This window comes from Colias croceus, chromosome 24 (assembly GCF_905220415.1).
Source record: "Colias croceus chromosome 24, ilColCroc2.1".
NCBI lineage: Eukaryota > Metazoa > Arthropoda > Insecta > Lepidoptera > Pieridae > Colias > Colias croceus.
In genome coordinates, this window is record NC_059560.1 from 354,574 (window position 1) to 376,827 (window position 22,254).

Below are 22,254 nucleotides of genomic sequence, written 5' to 3' on the forward strand. Positions count from 1 at the left end.
GTTTCACACCATATATTGAATTTATTTTAAAGACTTATAAATAAGACGAAGTTTAAGCGCCTTGAAGACTTATTCTGTTTTACCATGTTTGTTTTATACACAATAATATCTTAAATAAATATTATTATTTTATATAATTATTTTTAATAGGTGTTGCTCTGTGCTCATAATGAAAAGTGAAAAACCATCCACCATGTAAGTGCACACGAAGGTTTACTTTTAACTTTTTATTTAATACTAGCTTTCCACCCGCAGCTTCGCCCGCAGAGTCACAGAAAAACCCGCATAGTTCCCGTTCCCGTGGGATTTCCGGGATAAAACCTATCCTATTTCCCGGGGGTAAAAAGTAGCCTATGTCTTTTCTCGGGTATCAAAATATATCTATACCAAATTTCATGCAAATTGGCTCAGCAGTTAAGGCGTGATTGAGTAACAGACAGACAGAGTTACTTTCGCATTTATAATAATAATAGTATGGAATGAGTATGGATCACAGTATGGATTGAATCTTCAATAATTGCAAAATTGTCAATCAGTAAATCCCGAGGCGTTCCGTTTTAAGGATTTTACACATGTCTGTACTCTGTAACCACTGTCAATAAGACTGCTGTCATATTATGTGACAATTGACATATTTTTCATGTTTTGATTTTGTATCATTTCAAATCGCGTTTCTACATTAATTTATTTGAGATTTAAATAATATTACTCTAACTACATGTATAAAAATAACTATACTATAATAAGAATGTCCTCATCATTTTAAAAACATAATTCTTCATGGTGTTTCCTCAAGAATTCATCTCCCTACAACGAAATCTACCTACAATGACTGACGAGAGGAATTTTCGTTCTTCCTACTATGAAAAAGTCGGCTGTCGCGGTGTAGAAGAGAAGAAATCTTTGGAGATTCTCATGAAAGAAAAACCATGGGATAGAGTGAAGTTAAAACAGTTTTGTCTGAGATTTACTGTACCGGCCGCTTATCGTAATTTAGTGTGGAAAGTATTATTAGGTAAATTAATGTTTTATATACATACATAATACTCTTACTACTATCCCGAGTCACTTGGGCTCGTCAATGCTTATTATTATTACTTTAAATAATGATTACTTTGATTTTATTGAGTTGGAGTTAGCTACAAGTTATAATTCAACGGACGTAATAAAATATTACAATTCATTAAACCTAATATTTCTGTATTATTGTTTTAGAACTTTCATTTTGAACATTTCATGAAAAAACTATCTAAAATAATGATGAAAAAATATTGGTTCTTTTAAAATGATCTTATCTTTATATTATTTATTACTTACAACACTATTGAACTATACCTTTCAGATATCCTCCCAGTGTATCCAGATTCCCATCAATTTGTGATGGAGATGCGCACAGATCAATACAACGATCTGCTATATGCCGTTCAGAAGATGGATTTAGCCGACATGTCTGGGCCGAGGAGTCAGATACTATTAGCCATGTGGTTATTGGAGCTAGAGGACAGAAAACCACCGATATTTCCCGAGAGCAATTGTTCTGTACGTCATAACAAAGTTATTTTATCGTGCCATTACGAATAAAAATCAAGATTATACCTTTTTAATATTAATTATGATATTATAATTGAGTTTATTATAAACATTATTTTGTATTTTTTCCAGTCAGCGGACACATTCATACCAATAGCGAACACACTACTAGAGCTCTACGACAATGAGGTGGACGTGTACTGGCTGACAAAGGGACTGAGCGAGATTGTGAAGAACATGCAGAAGGACCTCGGCAAACTCAAGGAGGCCTTCCAAAACATGCTCGAGAAAGAAGACGCAGAGTTGTATAAGTGAGTGTTTTTTTTGTATATGTAATGGTATGGTGAAATAATCAACACTTACATAGAATACTTGTGGGAATTCTCTTTCAAACTTAATATGACTTATTTTTATGATAGTTTTGTTGCACAAAAATTTCGTTCGTTGAAAATTCTTGTGTTAAAGTATTATAAATTATTTTTGCTTGACCCTTGTTTCTATGATAGAAGTTTTGAAGTAAAGGAAACCTGTATTGTAATTTGTTTTATTTCACTATCAAATAAAAACACACAGCTCAAAGAAAGTTTACAAATTTATATATCTTGTTATGTCCAAATAATTATTTGTTTACGCAATAATTATGCTTTAACGGCCTTACTAATAAAAAGTTAAATAATGGATAAATTTAAACCATTTTCTACCATAGCCTATGTCCTGCTCTTGCACACATGAAACATCAATCATAAAAACAAGACAGGTTATTGCAATAACTAATGCATTGCATAGTGAATGGGTAACATTTTATTAATAAGACCGAAAATGTATAATGCTTTTATTATCTTTTTCAGTCATTTAATAGAAATAAAGGCATTGGACAAGTTGCCGCTGACAAGATGGTTTAACTGCTGTTTCGCTGGTGTCTTGGATGATACATCACTTACTAAGTATGTATTTTATATTCTTATAAAATTATTATTCTTAGAAAATCTGTAGAAAGTTTTTTTAAGCAATTTATTCTAGCCACTAATAACCTTTTGGGGTAAATGGCCTTTCCTATCTGTTTTACTATTTACTATAAATATCATTTATGATGAAATATATTATGATATATAATGCTAAATCTAGACTTTTATTTCTTTAAATTTTTTCCATAAAAAAAGGTGGGTAGTTTTATTAAAAATATATTTTTTTTATATTAATTACGTCAGATATATAAATGATTGTTACCATTATAATAAAAATCTATTTCTTCTCAGGATATGGGATAAAGTATGTAGTGGTGCGCCTAAAATACTATCATTTGTTGCTGTCATGTTGATTGTCACGCTCAGGAGGAATATATTGAGAGCTAAAACAGAGGAAGAGGTCATTAAATATGTTTCAGAGGTTAGTAAACTCAAATATTAATATTTAGAAGTGATAAAATATGTTTCGGAGGTGATTCAGGCTTAAATACTAATATTTTCTCATTTTACTATTACCACAAACAAGGATAGATCTTTGCCACAGTAAATAGTATAGAAACAGTATGGAAACTAACATCTGCAAAAATCTGTTTGCAACAAATCTATAATATAAAAATGAATCGCAAAATGTGTTGGTAAGCGCATAACTCGAGAACAGCTGAACCGATTTCGATAATTCTTTTTTTATTATATTCCTTGAAGTACGAGGATGGTTCTCATGGAAAGAAAACATAAACATGTACCACGGGCGAAGCCGGGGCGGACCGCTAGTTACTTATAAAAACATATGCATGGAAGATAATCGTAATATTGTCAGCGAATGCCTTCTTCACAGAGCGCACGAAACTTTTTTGTTCAATGTGGTATCAAAGTTATGTTAAAAATTAACAAAATATTACCTTAATAATGCCCTAGATCTTTATTTAATCGAAAAAGATTAGTTGATTTACTCTTTATATTCTTTTTACTGTGGACATGTGTCCAGCCAGCTAGTATAAAATAATTTATTACCATCTCAACAAAAAATATACCTACTAATCATAAATTTCAGATCCCAGAACAGTGTGAAGAAGTAGTAGCAAATAAGGCAATTGAGCTCTGGCAATACTATGCCCAGCCACAGAATGATCAACTAGCAAAGAAATGATGTATGACCTTCTAATGAGCGCGTCTCATTAGAAACAGGAAGAAATATGACTGTCTCGTTCTAGTGCGATAGAGAGAGATAGCAATAATATTTAAATGTAAAGAAATTTGAATAAGCTATTTCGCTCTAATACAAATACCGAATCAAGTGCTTCTTTGAGATTATATTTGGTGAATTTTATATGTCTTGCACAAATTTGAAATGTAAAGTTTTCTTACTGTATAAAATATGTGCTTGTAATAAATAAATAATTGATCAAATGTAAGAAAAGGTTTTATGAATATTTTATGAAAAATAAATTTATGTACGTAGTAAATATTGGTTTTAATTTCAAATTCATAATGTTAGAAACTAGATTAGTGAAATTATTAAAAAAACAGAATTCAAAGTGATCTTCACAACAATATTAACTTATAAGAATATCGCGCCTCTTTACACCTACATAGCTTTACACCTTTTTCCTTAAAAAGCCATTGAGATACTATTACTATGTTATAAAAACAAACGCATTCGAGCATTTCATAAAGTATTTTCGCAGAGGCACTACACAATACTTGTATGTAGGATTTTGTATTTTTCTATTGAAGAATGATGTTCCACGATTTATTAACAATTTTATGAAACGAATTATTATAATATTATTAATCAAAGAAATTTCTTAAACTTTCAACTATTTTCTTGACTTGATTGTTCATTGTTGATGTTGTCATGAACTGTGACTGTGAGTTGTGACGTCACACACAGAGCAAGTACCTAAAACGAGACACGAAGCGCGCCAAAATGGCCGCGTCGTTTGTCGATTTGAGTTGGGTTTTTTAAACATTTTTTTTTACTTAAACATATATACCTACTTCTAATTGCTTTTTGGCTGCGAAATTTTTCTCCCTTTTATAAAATGTTGTAAACTATCGGATAAAAAAAATCATGCTTATTGCCTATTATTTGCATTCATTGATTCATAAAATTACTTGCAATATTATCAACGACGCGACGTCATATTTTATAGCTATAGGTACCTATCAAATTTAAAAAATGTAAAGATCTTATTAATTAAGTGCTATAATCAAGATTCTATAAGTTATAGCTCAAAAATACACAGTAGGTATATATTACCTAAATTAACTTGTCTTGATTTTTTTATGTTGTCCAACACAGAACAGTAATTGTCCAATGTCCTGTTAATTTTATATGTGTGAAACCACACACTAATAATAATAAACTACGTATGTAAAACTCACTTCAAGGGTGGAAGAATCATGAATTGATGTTTTTTTACTCTTGTCGTGACAACATTAGCGGGTTGTGGCGAATGTTCATATCATATTAACAACTGGAAGATTATTGTACATGTGCAACGTGTTATCGGGGTACTTTTGGAAAACTGGCTGCCGAGGGGCTTTGCCGCGACAATATTTGCTTTTATATAAGGTGGCTCTGGGTACCTAGGTTTGCAGAGACGATGTTTAGCGTGATTTAGCGCACCAAGAGCGCACCAACTCGACACGAATATTCGCGTGCTAATGAAGCATCACGAAAAATAAAAAAAAGGGGTATATGCTTCTTGGGTACATGCAAAAGTTATTTTTCCAAATTTAAACAGTAATTAAACGGTTGTCATAAAAATAAGAATCCAATATGCCCTGTAACCAAGCATGTTAAAATTTTCTACATACATGAAATAGATTCAAAGTAAATAGCAATTATCTAATTATCATTAATTATTATTATAACACATTATTAATAAAATATTTTTGATTGACATGCAATGGCTAACATTTTTAATGTTGGCACTTGGCAAATGGCAACATTATCATTCTCAACGCCATTTTGCAAGAATGTCAGCCAAATCATCAGCTCGCGTTTATAGTTAACATTTTTTTGTTATTACAGTGAAATTATTGTAGTTTTTTGCTTCTACAAGTAGTAAACTTTTAGTGTGCAGTGAAATGGATCGTTTTATCAGCATGTGGAAGGTTCGGGAGTTGGCGGACAAAGTGTAAGAGCCACCAATATTTTAGTTAATTTTATGTTAATTCGTTATCATAGTAATTGTACTTTAATGTCGATGCCGTAGCTTAATGTGGGCCGTATGTGCAATATTCGGCCTTTCTTATAGTAAAATAATGTTTTTGAGGCGATGGCAGCCTAAAATGATTGTTGTCATTAACTCAAGGCGGACGGGAATTTTATAGATTATTCGAGCGCCTAGCTATGTTTTATATCTTATGAAGATTTTACATACACATGCAACAATTTTTACACATTAATTCAAAATATAATGCTCCCCAGCCCCAGGCAGTAATTATTATAAAATATATCGAACGATTTGAGTGCGCCCGTTTTATAATTCGCAAATATAAATCACATAATAAATGCTATAAGTGATAATATTTAAACATCTCTAAGTTTGTAAATACCTTACTGAATTATAGGTAGGTATATTTATGTGAACTATTGTTGTATGAAACCAACCATGAAATTATCTTTACAAATGTGTAGGTTTCTATTATTTGTATTGACATTTATCACAAAACAAGATCTAATATTTAAGGAGATATAATGGATATACATACATGAATACCTATAATTTGTAACAATAATTATTTTTATTTTTATTGAGATAACATGGCAAAGTAATAGTAAATTCTAAAAATTAAGTCACATATTACCTTCTGTAGGACAGTGTGTATAATAACTGAAAATCTGATTGTTATTCCTTATGATATTATTTCACTTCTTAGCATCATTTGTTTAACCAATAAATTCAATTAATATTAAATGAAATATGCAATTTATCTATACTAATATAGTAATTAATGAATTAGTTTGTTAGGTATAAGTGATGAAGGTTGTTTTTATACCTTGCTGATGGCAAATTTATATTTGCTTTGAAGGTGAAATTCATTTAAAATTATTTTTCCAACATGGAGATGATATTATAGTAAAGCAGGCTACTATTACTATAGGCTATATGCTATATTGGGAATTCACCTTTAATTGTGATGTGTATAGCAAGTAGTAGGCAAGCAGGGGCAATTTTTAGAACAGCTAAAATTTCTCTGACCGCCGTGCAACAAAGATTGTCCCTGTGGCCAGTATGTGATTAGCCGGTTTATGATTGCATTGATACATAATGAGATGCATAGTTATGCAGGCATCTGCTATGAAAGAATTTTGATAAATTCTACCACCAAGGGGATAAAATAGGAGATGAAAGTTTGAACTATGTAAATTTGTTTTGTCCATGTGGGGAAAGCTGCGAGTAACAGTAAATTTTATAGATATTTCGGATAAATTTAAAACTATTTTGTTGAGAACTGTAATTGGTGATTATATTTTAGAGATAAACATGTAACATTTTATCAGTTTATAAACATTTAGAGAAATGATTAAAGAAGTAATTGTGCAAAAAGGATAAGCATTAATTATAATCATGTAATGTACTCATTATTAATGATCTACCTAATTACTACTGTCAAAATTATTTAATATAATTTTCAAATTAAAATAATTATCTATTACTAGCTTTCCGCCCGCGGCTTCGCCCGCTTTGTCTAAAACCTAATAAATTACATACTAAAACCTTCCTAGAGTATCACTCTATCTATTAAACAAAACCGCATCAAAATCCTTTGCGTAGTTTTTAAAGATTTAAGCATACAAAGGGACAGAGAAAGCGACTTTGTTTTATACTATGTAGTGATAATAAAAATGAATCACCAAATGTGATGGTAAGTGCAAAACTCGGAAATGCTGAAACAATTTCGAACCTTGAAGTATGGGGATGGTTCTTATGGAGAGAAAACGTAAACATGTACCACGGGCGAAGCCAGGGCGGACCGCTAGTTTGTTAATTTTGAAAATTGCATTGGTGACATGATTCCTTCATTCATAAATAAAGGATTAAGTAATAAGCTGGCTAAGAAAGTAGTTTGCCTTGAAGAGATTAGCACTGATAACGACAAATGAATGTTGAAATGCTCTTATCAGCAGGACAACAGATCAAAATATTGTATCTCCACATATCATGAGATAGCAAGATATTTTATAAATTGACTTGCATTTTTTGTTCACAACAAATAAGATTAATATTTATCTGAGTTTTGTTTTTATCAATTTGCTAGAAAATTATGATTATTCATTAATTATAATAGTTAATATGTTTCTCATGGATTTTCTTACCCATTATGCATAAATTTTGGAGTGTTTAATAAATCATAATATACAACAAGTATTTCCATAATATGAGAAAATATTTCTGTGAAATTCAGGATCAGAATACCAGTATGAATTTGCACATTTTATTTTGGGACAAGCTTCAAAAACCTTGGCAATACATATGAAACAGTTATTTTTAAAATATGCACTCTCTCATTGACCCAAAAAGCAAAACAATATAGTTTACTAGCTTATCGCCCGCGGCTTCGCCCGCTTTGTCTAAAACCTAATAAATTATATACTAAAACCTTCCTCTTGAATCACACTATCTATTAAAAAAACCGCATCAAAATCCGTTGCGTAGTATTAAAGATTTAAGCATACAAAGGGACATAGGGACAGAGAAAGCGATTTTGTTTTATACTTTGTAGTGATTGGCACTCAAGATTCAGAAAATGTAGCTTTCCTCTGCTGGTCAAAAATGGTCCTGTTATTTAAAGTTTATTTGTAAAAAAGTATGTTTTCTTCTTTAGATTATTGAAATCAGACATCTTTAGACGTGTTGAGAGTAAAATTTCAAGGTTGCGTCATGGAAATACCATCACATCATGGAGTATTTGAATCTTGCCAAAGAAGTTTTACTTCTGACATGTGTGCTCGACACACGCTCTTTTTATTTACACATATGCAATAGTGGATATTTATTATTATACACAGCTGTTATGCGTGAATTTTTGGCACTAATGAAAGTGATTCAAACAGCCTTGGAACCTCTCACTTGAATGGTCAATGTCATATCACTTTTATATGAACTGATGTGTTTAAATGTTTGTTTTGTAACTGGACTTTATCTAAAATATACTAAGAAATAAAATTTATTTGATGTTTAATAATGAAAGTACATTATAACACATACATTTAGACGTACACACATAGCTTAGCGAAAAACTTGGTAGTATTGTATTTTATGATGGAATCAATTGTATTGTAAATATTATTGATTTTGAATCAATAATGAATACAGGATTCTAGAATTTAACTTTTCTTGTTTCTCGAGAAATATTTCGTTTAGAGTGATGGATAAACAAGAATACTTACACTGAATATCTTTTTTCTGGTTATGGCTTCTACAAATGAATTTTCTAAGTGTCTTTACATATTAGAAAGCATGGTGCAAGAACTTCAGTTTCTAATCTTAGTTAAATTCATAATCTGTATCCAAGTTCTATAATAAAATTTGTACATGATACAAACTTATTTCCAACATACAATTACATTTGTTTACATCAATTTTCAGCACAAACGTAGTGATGAACTACACAGAAGTGGAGGGCAAAGTCCGAGAAGCGACCTCCGATGAGGCGTGGGGTCCAACGGGTCAGCAGATGCAAGAACTAGCGTTGGCCACGTTCACATATGAGCACTTTCCGGAGGTCATGAGCATGCTGTGGAGGCGGATGCTGCATGATAATAGATCGCATTGGAGACGGACTTATAAGGTTGGTTTGAGTGGAAATAAGTGTGTGTGGTTCATACTGGAACACTTGAATATTAAATGGAATGTATTAAATGCGATAAGCTGATATAATGGGTTAATGAATTAACAGTCAAACAGTTTAAATATTCTTCACAAATATTTTTATCATCATCATTAATAAATAATAATACTATGTTATGCCTTTGAATGTTGTTGTTATACATATATTACATGCAACACTTAAAAGAGTATATTCTTGTTTCCTCATCCACTGTGCTCATACACTTTTAAAAACAAAATCTTTTTACCGTACATTACATAGTTCTGTGTTTATATACCTATTAAAAATAATTTTATTACATTTTTATTTGCTTTTCCTTTTCCTTGTAAGGCAGAAAATAACGTACTATTTTCATTGATAAAAATAAATATTGACTGACTGATGAATTAATTCCCAATTATATCTATCCTTAAATGAATAATTAATTCTATATTGTATTTATAGTGCCTCCTCCTACTAAGTTACTTGGTGCGCAACGGTTCAGAGCGCGTGGTGACGTCAGCGCGCGAACACATTTACGATTTGAGATCGCTTGAGAATTACACGTATGTCGACGATTTGGGGAAGGATCAGGTTATTATGAGCTAAATTATATTATTATATATGCAATTTTGTAAGTTTAAGTTTACAATATTAAAGTGTAAGGCCGTACACGGACTGCTTCAAGCAGTTCAAACCGACAGCTTGAAGCCGCGACCGCGCGGTAAACTATAGACATTCACTCACTATTGTACACGGACTGCTCGAGCAGTCGCGACCGCTTCAAGCAGTAAACTGCGCGGTTTGTAGGGACAGCTCGAGCAGTCCGTGTACGTCGCTCAGACGTTAACTGCTCGAGCTGCCCGTGTATTTGTTCAAAGTCGTAAAATAGTAAACAATATTTCACCATAATAATTTTGTTTATGTATAAAATTAAATATTAAATTATTATATTAAATATTAAAATTAATTTTCAGGGTATAAACGTGCGACACAAAGTGCGTGAACTGATCGATTTCATCCAAGATGATGAGAAATTACGAGAGGAGAGGAAAAAGGCAAAGAAAAACAAAGACAAATATATTGGTGAGTTTGTTTGGCTATAATTTATATTATTTTTAATCAATTTCCATTTGTGTTATATAATTTGAACCAAAACCAATCTTTCTATTTCCCTCAGCACAAATAAAAAATTTTAAATGAAAATACCTATACATTTGAATTTAACACACTTTTTCACTATATATTTGAATTATATCTTCCAGGCATGTCCTCCGAAGCGATGGGGATGGGCATGGGTATGGGAATGGGGATGGGGATGGCGGTTGGGAGTAGGTCGAGCGGTGGGCCTGGGGGGTGGGGGGAGTATAGCGATAGGAATACCACTTGGGGTATGTATATACTTATATGTATACTTGTAAACCTTTTTTTTATTCAATTTGATATAGATTTCTTTTATGACATTCAAAACTATACTTAATATTGTAAAGCTGAAGAGTTTGTTTGTTTGAACGCGCTAATCTCAGGAACTACTGGTCCGATTTGAAAAATTCTTTCTGAGTTAGATAGCCCATTTATCGAGGAAGGCTATAGGCTATATATCATCACTCTAAGACCAACAGGAGCAGAGTAATGCGAGTAAAACCGTGGGGTACAGCTAGTTATATTATAATTATATAATATTTATTTCAGACGAGGGCAAAGAACGAACTGAAGAGGAAGAATATGATCGTGAAGATTCCGATGGTGAATATGGACACAGGAAACCGAATAAGTAATGAATATTTATTTATAATTACCATAATTCATAATGTTGTGATTCCTACAATGCAAAAATATATTTTATCTATATATATAAAACTCAAAGGTGACTGATATAGTGATCTATGAACGCACAGTCCAAACCACTGGACGTATCGGGCTGAAATTTGGCATGCAGGTAGATGTCATAACGTAGGCGTCCCCTAAGAAAAGATTTCCCGATATTCTTACGGGAACGGGGAAAAACGGGGATGCACGTACAAAGTCGTGGGCGGAAGCTAGTGTAATATAAATAAAGCTATTTACTATTACATATTATGTATAAAGTAGGTGATATTTTATCTACCCTAAACTTTAAAGAGAAGAGATATTTTTGTTTGTTTGTGTGATCATTTACGCGTGATATTATAACAAATTAAACGCAACCTTCATTATAATTCAAATTTGATTTAATCAAACATATACCCTTTCAGAGAGAACGTATACAGTGACGCGGAAGCCGTAATCACAGAGAGTCCATCCCTCGCCCGTGTGCTTGATGAAGAGCGTTCTGGGGGTGTTGGGGGTGTTGGAGGTGTTGGGGGTGGGGGGAGGAAGCCGCTCAATATCAACCTGCGCAGCCCAGCCAGGAACAAACCGGTGACTCCGAGCAAGACTATTGATCTTGGTGAGTTTTATTCAAATGTTAAATATTAAAAAAAAAAGTGGTGTACACTGCAAAATTGAATAATATAAAATATTGAGCTGACATGATGAACAAGATGATGGAATGGTTATTTTTTTTTCTTCATAATAACCGTAATGTGACTTAGTTAAAATTCGCAGAAACTTGTGTTTTTTGGAAAAACTTTTCTCTATATTTATACTGGATGTATAATTTTTTTCTTAGTCCCAATAAAACAAATTTTATAATATTATATTTAAAGCTAATCAAAATTACTACACTTCCCGGTATGTACATTTTAGAAACCATAATTTACGTCAAAAAGCATAATAATTTGTTCACAACCTTTAAGGATAGCTCCCTCTTCATTGCAAGAGACCCGACGCGTTTGAGCATGCCATTTTTTTTTTGACTTTGTTAATAATAATTGTAGACTTTGAAATGTACCTAATGATAATGTAATAATTGAAATTTTTATTTAAAATTAAGTGACATAATTTGCATGCTGTTAATAACGGCTGAACATGCTGGAACTCAATTGTTACCTGACATCTATGTATACCATGTTTTTTGGCAAATAAATTAATTTGAATTTGAATTTGAATTAATTGTTAAACAAAATTTATTACTTCCAGGTGCCGCAGCAACGTACGGCAAGTCGCAACAAAACCAACAAGCAACGAAAACAACAACACCAAAAGCAACAACAAACAACAACTCACAAGAATTACTGGACGATTTGTTCAAAACGTGCGCGCCCACTGAAGTGGCTAGTACTGGTGGTGAAGATGATTTTGATCCTAGGTAAGTTATATTATATATTTTTTTCTAATTTTAGGAGGTTAACTTGTGATATATCCATACTTAATATTATAAATGCGAAAGTAACTCTGTCTGTCTGTCTGTTACTCAATCACGCCTAAACTACTGAACCAATTTGCATGAAATTTGGTATAGAGATATTTTGGTACCCGAGAAAGGACATAGGCTACTTTTTACCCCAGGAAATAGGTTTTATCCCGGAAATCCGACAGGAATGGGAACTGTGCAGGTTTTTCTTTGACTGCGCGGGCGAAGCTGCGGGTGAAAAGCTAGTGTGTAATAAATTATAGTACAATGTATACAATATACTATAATAATATTATATACAATAAGAATATTTTACGAAGTATAAAGTTAATTGCTGCAGTTAAAAAGTAATGGCTTGAATAAAAAAATAGCATTTTAATTTTTAAAATAACTCAAAAGTATGTTTATTGATGTGGGTGTATGAGAACTTAACTTTTTAATTAAAGTATACAATACTTAAAAATAATTATCAGCTCGTATGTGCATTCACACTATCATATTTATAAAGATTTACTTTAAGGAGGTAGTTTAAAGAAATTTCAAATTACCATACACAAACACAAAAAGTTTGCTTGAATGATATTTATGTGTGTGGTTGCATGTGTAAGTTAATAAAACAACCAGAAAAATATATATCTACCCCCTCTTATGTGGACGAGTTGTTAAATTTTTATCCACAAAAAAACTAACAAGTCCGCTGACAATATTTCAGGGCGGAAGAAATTAAAAATGCAGCGAAAGAGGAGTTTGGTGATTTCACAAATGCGTTTTCAAGTCCGCCGAAAGAAAGTGGTGATGGATTTGCTGACTTTGCTAGCGCTTTCAGTGGACCCCCTGTGCAGACGGACGGTGAGATTTTTATTTTATTAATAACGAAATACAAACATGACATTAAATGTTCCCTATTTATTCGCGTTTAGATGTAATTTTAAAATGTGCAAATTATAAAAATAATGGCTGCCCGAAAAAGCTTTGCCTGTTTAGACATTCTTTTTAGTTTTTCAAAGTTTGAATAATTATTATCCTAATGCCTATTATATTATTATTTATTATATACTAGCTGCTCCGCGCGGTTTCACCCCCGTGGCTCCACTCCTGTTGGTCGTAGCGTGATGATATAAAATAGCCTTCCTCGATAAATGATCTATGTAACGCCGAAAGAATTTTTCAAATCGGACCCGAAGTTCACGAGATTAGCGCGTTCAAACAAACAAACTCTTCAGCTTTATAATTAGTTTAGATTATTAATACTACTTCTACAAATTCAACAAAATTATAACATAATTTCACATTCAGTTTCAGCTGCCTCGAACCTGGACCTGCTCAGCGAGCTCACACCAACCAGTGGTGGGGGCAATATCTCCACCGGGGGTAGCGGGTTCGATATCGACGCGCTTACTGGGACCTTTGCGGACACGAGCATATCTAGTTTGCAAGGTAATTGATGTTTTTTTTTTAAATATAATATAGTATATGCGAGATAGACCTGCACCGATATGATGACCAAAATGAGAATAAACGGAAATGTAACCTGTCACATTTTTCAAGTTAGATCAAACTGTACACGGGGTGCAAATCAAATTAAAAATCGGTTCAGTAGTTTTGGAGTAGATCGCGGTCAAACAAAGTGACACGTACTTTTCATATATAAAGATTTGCCCTATCTGGATATCAGATTGTGAAGGTCGATCTCTCACCGGCTCTTAGACCAACATACATATTACCTGTTAATGCTTTGTGCATAGTTCCCGTTCCCGTGATATTTCCGGGATTAAAACTATCCTATGCCCTTACTCACGTGTCCCAAACTATAATTGTACCAAACTTCATACAAATTGATTCAGTGGTTTAGGCGTGAAAAAAATACAGACAGATAAAGTTACTTTTATAACCCTAATCCAGCACAAATTTTACAAAAGCAAGATTTGCCAAATCGGTCCATTTTGGAGTTTCAGCGTGACAAACGAACTTCAATTGTTTCCATGTAACTTAAAATATATTTTAAATTAATCGGTTTTAAATATATTGGCTTGCGAAATTATCATATAGTTACAATTACGTGTCAATGCGATTTAAAATGTGTTTTTAAACTTTTAAACAGATTTTGAAACTAGATATATTTTTTTTCAAAACTAGCGGTCCGCCCCGGCTTCGCCCGTGGTACATATTAACGTTTTCTCTACATAAGAACCATCCTCGTACTTCAAGGAATATAATAAAAAAAGAATTATCGAAATCGGTTCAGCCGTTCTCGAGTTATGGAATTACAACGAAAAGTGGCATTGATTTTTATATATTAGATTATTCCTAAACATACAACAATGCATAAAGTGTTAATAATACGAATATCCTTTATCTTGATTTTAATTTTTTTTTTTTGCTGTTTTCAATTTAAAGAAAAATCTATTATACATGTTTATTATATTATTTTTATTATGAAATGGGTCTTAATTATGAGTTCTATTAAAAGGACTGTTATTATGTATAAGTTTATATTTATGGTATAACCCGAGCAGATAGAGAATAGATCTGAAAATGGCGACGGGTACTTATGGTAGAGTTGGTTGTTGTTCTTTTACATCATATTTTTGTTTCATCCATTTGTTTTTAAAGTTTGTATCGAAAACTTAACGAAAATAAATAACAATCAAATAGACGTCAAGTACCTAGCTTAGACAGCGAATCCCGCCTGATTATATTGACGTGATAACGTCTTTAAAATCGTTTTAGTCGGGTGACATGTTCAGAAACTCGTGTCCCACCAAAACCTCACGAGCGCGATCGCAGGTATAATGAGAGAGAGACGGACCGATGCCACCAATAGGCGTTATCACGTAAACATCGCGATCGTAAACCTACGTTACAAACAACCAATTTTTTTTTGCAACGCGTACTTATCACTGTGTGAATATAGAGAGTGAGCTAGTGGGGCAGGGGCCTTAGACAAACGTACGTAACGCCATGGAATAGAAACTGCTAACGCTAATTATTGACATAAGCTCATGACATTTTGATAATGGTTCGATCACACTACCAACGACGCAGACGACCACGACCAAAGTTCCAATCTTGCCGAAATTTGTTCAAAATCAATATTAAAATCTCCCGTCATTCTGGTACTCAGGAATAAAAAAATTCGAGGTCAATTAATAAAAAGAAATAGGTTTTTTTGCGATTTTCGCCGAGACGGTAAGTTTATCATACAATCACCTGAACCAAAATTGTATATAATCTAATTATCTATAAAAAAGGTTAAATACATTTTTTTCTAGGAGCCACCGTTTCTATGAAAAACCTGTTTGTTTATCCATTGATCTCAAAAAATTTTTTTCCAAACACCAATACGACAGGAAATTCTTAAATTTCATTTTTAATTGTGTTTCGCACAATTTTATTTAATTGCAACTGGATGAAAATTTTGTTCGTGGTCGTCGTTGTCGTTGGTAGGGTGATCGAATCCTTATGCAAAACATCATACGCTTATGTCAATTTCTATCGATAGCGTATTCTATTCCTTGGCGTTTTGCCGTTTGGCTAAAGGGGCAGTTCTATTCTCTATCTGCTCGAGTTATAGACAATAAAATTAAGCAGCGATTCGAATGATGCTGATTTTTTTCCTTTTCCTTTTGAATATTTATGTATCAGTGTTGGCTTTTTTTGTTGATTCTAAAAACACTTTAGTTCACAAGTTTAAATTAGTAGGTAATAATCTTGAGTTAACTAAGGCCAGGTTAAGTATATAGAATCTAGATTACTTTAGGTTAAATGGGGAAAAACATACAAATTATTTTTATCAGACCGTTTGTGCTAAGATAGCAGAAATACTTGCATATATAACATGATCCAATTTACGTACACTTTTTGGTTGCTATGTAGTTTTGGCGGGAAATTTTTAACTCTTGTACTTACAAGTAGAATAAATACTCATTAATGTAGTTTATTGTTTAAAATGTACCTGCGTTTATAATATAACGTCGAATTCGTTTTTGCATTCAGTTACCCCTTTTAACGAAAACGCCCAAACAATTTAAAATACGGTAGCTTTTTGAGATATATTACTATTATAATATGTAGATTTTATATTTCGACTTTATCTAACGTTATTTCGATTAATTCTGACATTATTGACCACGCAATTTCCAACCTCGGATTATTTGTGATGCGAATAGGTACCACTGTACCTTGGATACGTTCATTATTATACAGTGAAACCTGGTTAAGTGAGACATCAAGGGACCTGCAATGTCGTTTCACTTATAGAGGTATTCCACTTACCCAGTGTCTCAGATATACTGGTATAAATAAATATCTGTCTCATTTACAGAGGGGTAATAACGATTGTAGCTTTCGTTTTGACATATTATCTATTTACATATAATAAATCTGTAGAAGGGTCAATTCTGTACATTGAAAATATTGAAAAAATAAATAGCAGGGGGTGTTACTGGATCGATACCAAACCCAAATATGTGATTAAAAAAAATTTTGTCTGTCTGTCTGTCTGTCTGTCTGTCTGTATGTGAAGGCATCACGTGAAAACTAGCGGTTCGATTTCGATGAAACTTGGTATAATTATACCTTATTATCCTGGGCGTAAAATAGGATACTTTTTATCCTGGAAAAATACGTAGAAAAAAATTAATCTTAATTTTTCAGTTTTATCCATAGACGTTGTTCCGTAGAACCGCGAACACACGTTGCGTATTATTATAGGCCTAGCCGTATTTGGGAATTGGGTCCAATATATATTTATAAGATGTTATTGACAGAGGTACTCAAAATGGAGAAATAACCATCCACGCGAAGACCGACATCCGCGCGGACGGAGTCGCGGGCGGAAGCTAGTTTCAAATAAACATCTGTATGATAGTAAAGCAAAACAAAACTGAAGGTAATTGAAGCTCAAAATTTGTACTTACGTACTTGAAATTACGTGTGGAATTTGTGTGTAGAATAAGAATGAGTAAACAAACAATGTTATCTCAGTTACAGAGGTTTATGCATATAAAATTTACTCGCTGTCTCAGTTATAGAGGTTTACCTCGTCCCACTAACAGAGGTAATTCAATGCCAAAGTGTTGGGACCTCAGCATGAGTTCCAGTTATGGAGGTTTCTCACTTATCCAGGTCCCACTTAACCAAGTTTCACTGTATTATATTTAGAAATATATAAGGAACTTAATATTCTTTTATGTATTTCATCTATGATTATACTATTTTTTTATTTTTTGGCTTACAATCTGTTTTGTTTTTGTTGCCATATTGATGTATAATGCTCTGTTTGTATCACTATATGTTAAGTGAACGTCTTCATATAATAAAAAAACCGACTAAAAATAAACCAAGTCAAGAAATAAAATATATGTTGCTCGTAAGTCACCATAAATTTCTTGACTGGTTAACTATAACTTCCATTCGATTTTGATTACCAAAAAGCTGAACAAAATCATGTATATTTAAAGCAAATAAGTATATTATACAATAAGTATGAACTTATGAGTCAATTACTATAAATATATCGCTTCGATTATAAGGCATGTAACTTTAAGATTAGCGTTCGATGTTTGATCCATTTACTTTTGGGCACAGTCAGGAATTTTTTATTTCCAGGCGACACGAGAGCTCTCCGCACCGACACACTCGTTCCAGAGCTGCGGGGACTCACACACAAGATATTAACCGATATACGAAGCCAAGATGAAGCCATTAAAATAAAAATATACATCCACAAAGTGCTAAACCTCCTCCCCGGACCAATTACCCCGCAAAAGTTGTTTGGGAATGACGAAAAAATCATAAATTCCAACAATATAGATGTGTATACCCAAGTTTTGTCCGGCTGTGTGACTCAACTATTTCCCCATTGGCCGGTTTTCAAACAAGAATTAGTTGCGTTATTCACTTTAGAAGAAAGCTTTCTCCTGAGCCAAGAAACTTTGACCATCATGTGCGGGTTTATCAAGGAGGAACGGAATAATACAGTGTTGGAAGCGCTAGCCTTCATAATGCAAAAGTTTGCAAAAAGTGATGCGGTTTTCGCTGCTATAGTAGACTGCTGTCTCTCGATCGGTGATGGCAGGGAGAGATATAAAGTGCAAACGGATTGGGAAACATTTGTACAATATTATATAACTTTACCGGAAAGAGTTGCGAATCGATTAGAGATTAGAACGCCTAAAGAATTCTCCCATGAAAGTTTCTCTTTTATAGTCGTGTTTCAAATCGTTCGCTGTATAGACTTCATGGCGGAAAGTAGTTACAAACAAGGCATCAAATATGACTTGACCTGCCTCTCGCATCTAGTTTCCAAATACATTAATTACTACAATAATACACAGGCGTTCCAACACTTTATTGAAGTTTTTATTGCATGGACAGATAATGAAAATAACAACCCGAATAAATTCGTCATGAGAAAATTGATTCAGACGCTCTCATACCATTTAAATAGACAAGCGATTGACAAATTCTCAGTGTATGTTTGCAAAAAGTGTCCAATCTATTATAAGAATAAAGACCAACCGATCAAAACGTTGCTTGGTGATAATATTGATACTAACAAGGATTGGAACGAAATTCTAACATATAAAATACCGTTCAACATTCACCCGGAAAATTTTAAAGATACAACACTGCAAGAGAACTTGATCTATTATATTGCGTCGAGTAAAAATGCGAGCAGCGTTCTGAATGATCTAATCTTTAGTCTGAGCAAAGTTTGGGCCGATGTTCGTTCCAAGAACATTGCAGATGTAAACCAACACATGTATACGTCAATTTTATTATTATTAGCGGTGAAATACAAAGTAATGTTGGGAAAACAGAGCAAGGGCGCGTGGGATGTCATGCAGTTAAAGAAAATACTCTTCAGAGGCATGACAAAACACTTAGACGTGATAGCGCAAGAGTTTCGCTGTATAGGAATGGCCACGGTGGAATTAATACTGAAAATGCTGATAGAAGTCGACGAAACAGACAGAAAGGCTGTTAAAAAGTTGAAATTTGACTACAGTGACATGGGCAACGCGTGTCTCGATATATACAATATTCTCAAAAATGTCACTACTAAATGTTTATTCGACAAGGATCACGTGAAACCCGCTAACGAATTGAAACCGGCTAATTTAAATAAAACGCTCGATCTTATCGCGTTTAAAGTAGATGATGTCGAAAGGCCAATACACAATACGATACTAACCTGCGCTGTGAAAAGTCCAGAACAAACAAAAACTATAGTAAAGACAATTATATCGGTTAAATTGGATGAATTGAAGAAAAATGGCAAAGACGATGACTTAGATTCAGACGATGATCTCCAACCTTACGATATGAGCAACGATGTTTCGGAATCGGCAAAAAAGAAACCGCACTATTTGAGAGATCTCCTCGACATGCTAAGAGACGCAAAGGACGTGGAATACTTTGAGATAGCATTGCTGAGTTCAGAAGAATTAGTCCAGGAACAGATGAAGAACGAACACAGAGTACTTGCCATAGAGCTGTTAGATCTGTTTGTGCATTTAGAAGAGAAATTCCACGTTGAAAACTTTGACCACATTAGGTTTAACACGGCTGTGGCCATTGTCTGTGCACAGCCTAAAGATTGCGCGGAACATTTGTGCAAAGAAATACACACAGATATAGGCAGATACTCCATAGCCACCAAGATATTCATGTTAGATGTGCTCTCCGAATCGGCCAATCGAATCGCCGGCGTCAGTCCTACGATGGAACTGAAACATAAAACTGAAACGAAGATTAAACCTGAGGAAGCAGTCGCTGAAGAGGTTATTAGACTCCGTCTTATCAATAAAACAAGATACTTTCATTCTAAACGACAGCACCCGTTCGCGAAAGCGAAGAAAAATCAATTCGCGGCGGTCGCAGATTATTTCTTCTATCCGCTAATTGGAGGATTTGGCCATCGGCAGCTGACGCTCAGCCATTACAATACAAAACAAGACGTTGATAACATTCTACTCTTAAAATATCTAACCGTGATCGGAAATATCATTCTGGCCTCTAAGAATTGTCCAAAATGCGCGATGTATTGCAAAGAAGTCATCCCTATGGTTTTATACATGCGTTTCTCGCCAGAACCCGAGATTCAAAAGTGCGTGATCTCAATGATAGCTTCCATAGTGATGGTTTTGCCTGAAAGCATTGTAAGGGACGAATTTTCGACTATGATGTCGGAGATGTGCGCTTGGCTTATGGACTATTTGAATAATATGGACTTGGCCACTAAAATGAGTGGTGGGAGAACTGATGCGGGAATTTTCGCGGGACAAGTGTTACATTTAATTGAGAGAAGCCTCACTGATTAATACCAAACTTTGGCCTCAATGAGCCGTGCTAGTTGCAAGATCGTTAAGATAACCAAAAACTCGGAGGCTAAAACAGAAGTACATTTAATATAAGTGTATGGCCCGGATTGTAGGTGAAAGGGTAAAATGATATACCAAAAATTAAGTTTGGTATTTGAAGGAATATTTTGATTAAAAGGAATTAAAAGAAGGTTTATTCATTAATGCTATCCTATAATTTAGGTCTCGATTTGGAAAAGGTCTCGAATGAAATAATTTCTAAAATTTTTTTAAGCATGTTTGGAGACCATCTAGTCAGAAAAGGTTGACAATATTTTGTGTAAATCAAAGTTTGCGTATATCAAAAATAATTGTTTATGGTACGAATAAAAATATAAACTGCTTGGTGTTGTAAAATTTTTGATTATTTGATGTAACTGCTATTCAATTTAAATTTTAAATGTAAAATTCTATTTGTAATGCGTAATCCAAGATTATTAAGAAGTTAAAAGTTAATTTCTGTATTGGCTGTCTAGTAATGTAAGACGACATAATATGTATTATATTCCGAGATATACCGGCTAATCTCTTTCGTAATGTATAGATTATATCTCAAGTAAGGAGGCAACAACAGTAAGTTTTTATGATACAGTGAAAGAAAGTCCTAAAGTAATTGATCGTAAATAATATCGATCAAACCCAAAAGCTATATGAAATATGCGTCAATCATCATAAGATATGTCTGTGTTATTTACTCTTAAAATAATTCACATAGGAAGGAAAGGGATAGCAAGCTAATAGTTATTTTCGATTTTAAGATACTTCTCATGAATTTTAATATACTGTGCTTTGACTGACTGTATTGTATAAAATGCTTTTATAAAACAGACAATTAAGTGCTATCCTTGTACGATATGCAAGTATACTCTGTATTCTATACTATAAGTGCTGATTTACACAGGGTCAGTAACTGACTACAAATTCGAGGCAAATCATTGCTGACCCGAAAAAAAACCCTGTGTAAACAGATTTAAAGTCAGTACAGAAGCTTGAAGTCAGTTAAAGTCAGTCGCGGCGCCGAATTTCAGCGCCGCGACTGACTTGTCTACTGACCCTGTGTAAATCAGCACTAATATTAATTGTTATAGTAAAAGTAACTGGATGCACAAACGATTAGGTATTATTAAATAAAGCCTATACTTTAGACAGGTGTTTTTTGAAGAAGCTACCATTTCGTAACATGAAAAAATTAATTTGATAGAAATTTGAAAATGCATTGAATAGGACAGCGATTGAGCGCGTAGGGTTTGTAAATAACTTGTGAGTTTGAGGCCGGTTGCAGAGCTTCACCGACCAT

The 22,254-nt window shown here is 33.4% G+C and overlaps 2 protein-coding genes across 2 annotated transcripts; both read left to right on the plus strand.

Annotated features, from left to right (window-relative positions):
- Positions 1–625: 625 nt before the first annotated feature.
- On the plus strand, positions 626–3,958 carry LOC123702827 (TBC1 domain family member 7). The gene is made up of 6 exons (XM_045650635.1): positions 626–1,015; positions 1,343–1,539; positions 1,663–1,841; positions 2,379–2,474; positions 2,787–2,916; positions 3,547–3,958. Exons 1-6 carry the CDS (start codon positions 781–783, stop codon positions 3,640–3,642), a joined length of 933 nt encoding a protein of 310 aa, XP_045506591.1. The 5' UTR covers positions 626–780; the 3' UTR covers positions 3,643–3,958.
- A 1,505-nt stretch (positions 3,959–5,463) lies between these two features.
- Positions 5,464–21,966, plus strand: LOC123702608 (telomere length regulation protein TEL2 homolog). The gene is made up of 11 exons (XM_045650368.1): positions 5,464–5,638; positions 9,098–9,299; positions 9,783–9,911; positions 10,295–10,403; positions 10,583–10,708; positions 11,010–11,091; positions 11,552–11,745; positions 12,378–12,546; positions 13,304–13,440; positions 13,888–14,028; positions 18,202–21,966. Exons 1-11 carry the CDS (start codon positions 5,589–5,591, stop codon positions 20,916–20,918), a joined length of 4,056 nt encoding a protein of 1,351 aa, XP_045506324.1. The 5' UTR covers positions 5,464–5,588; the 3' UTR covers positions 20,919–21,966.
- Positions 21,967–22,254: the final 288 nt, after the last annotated feature.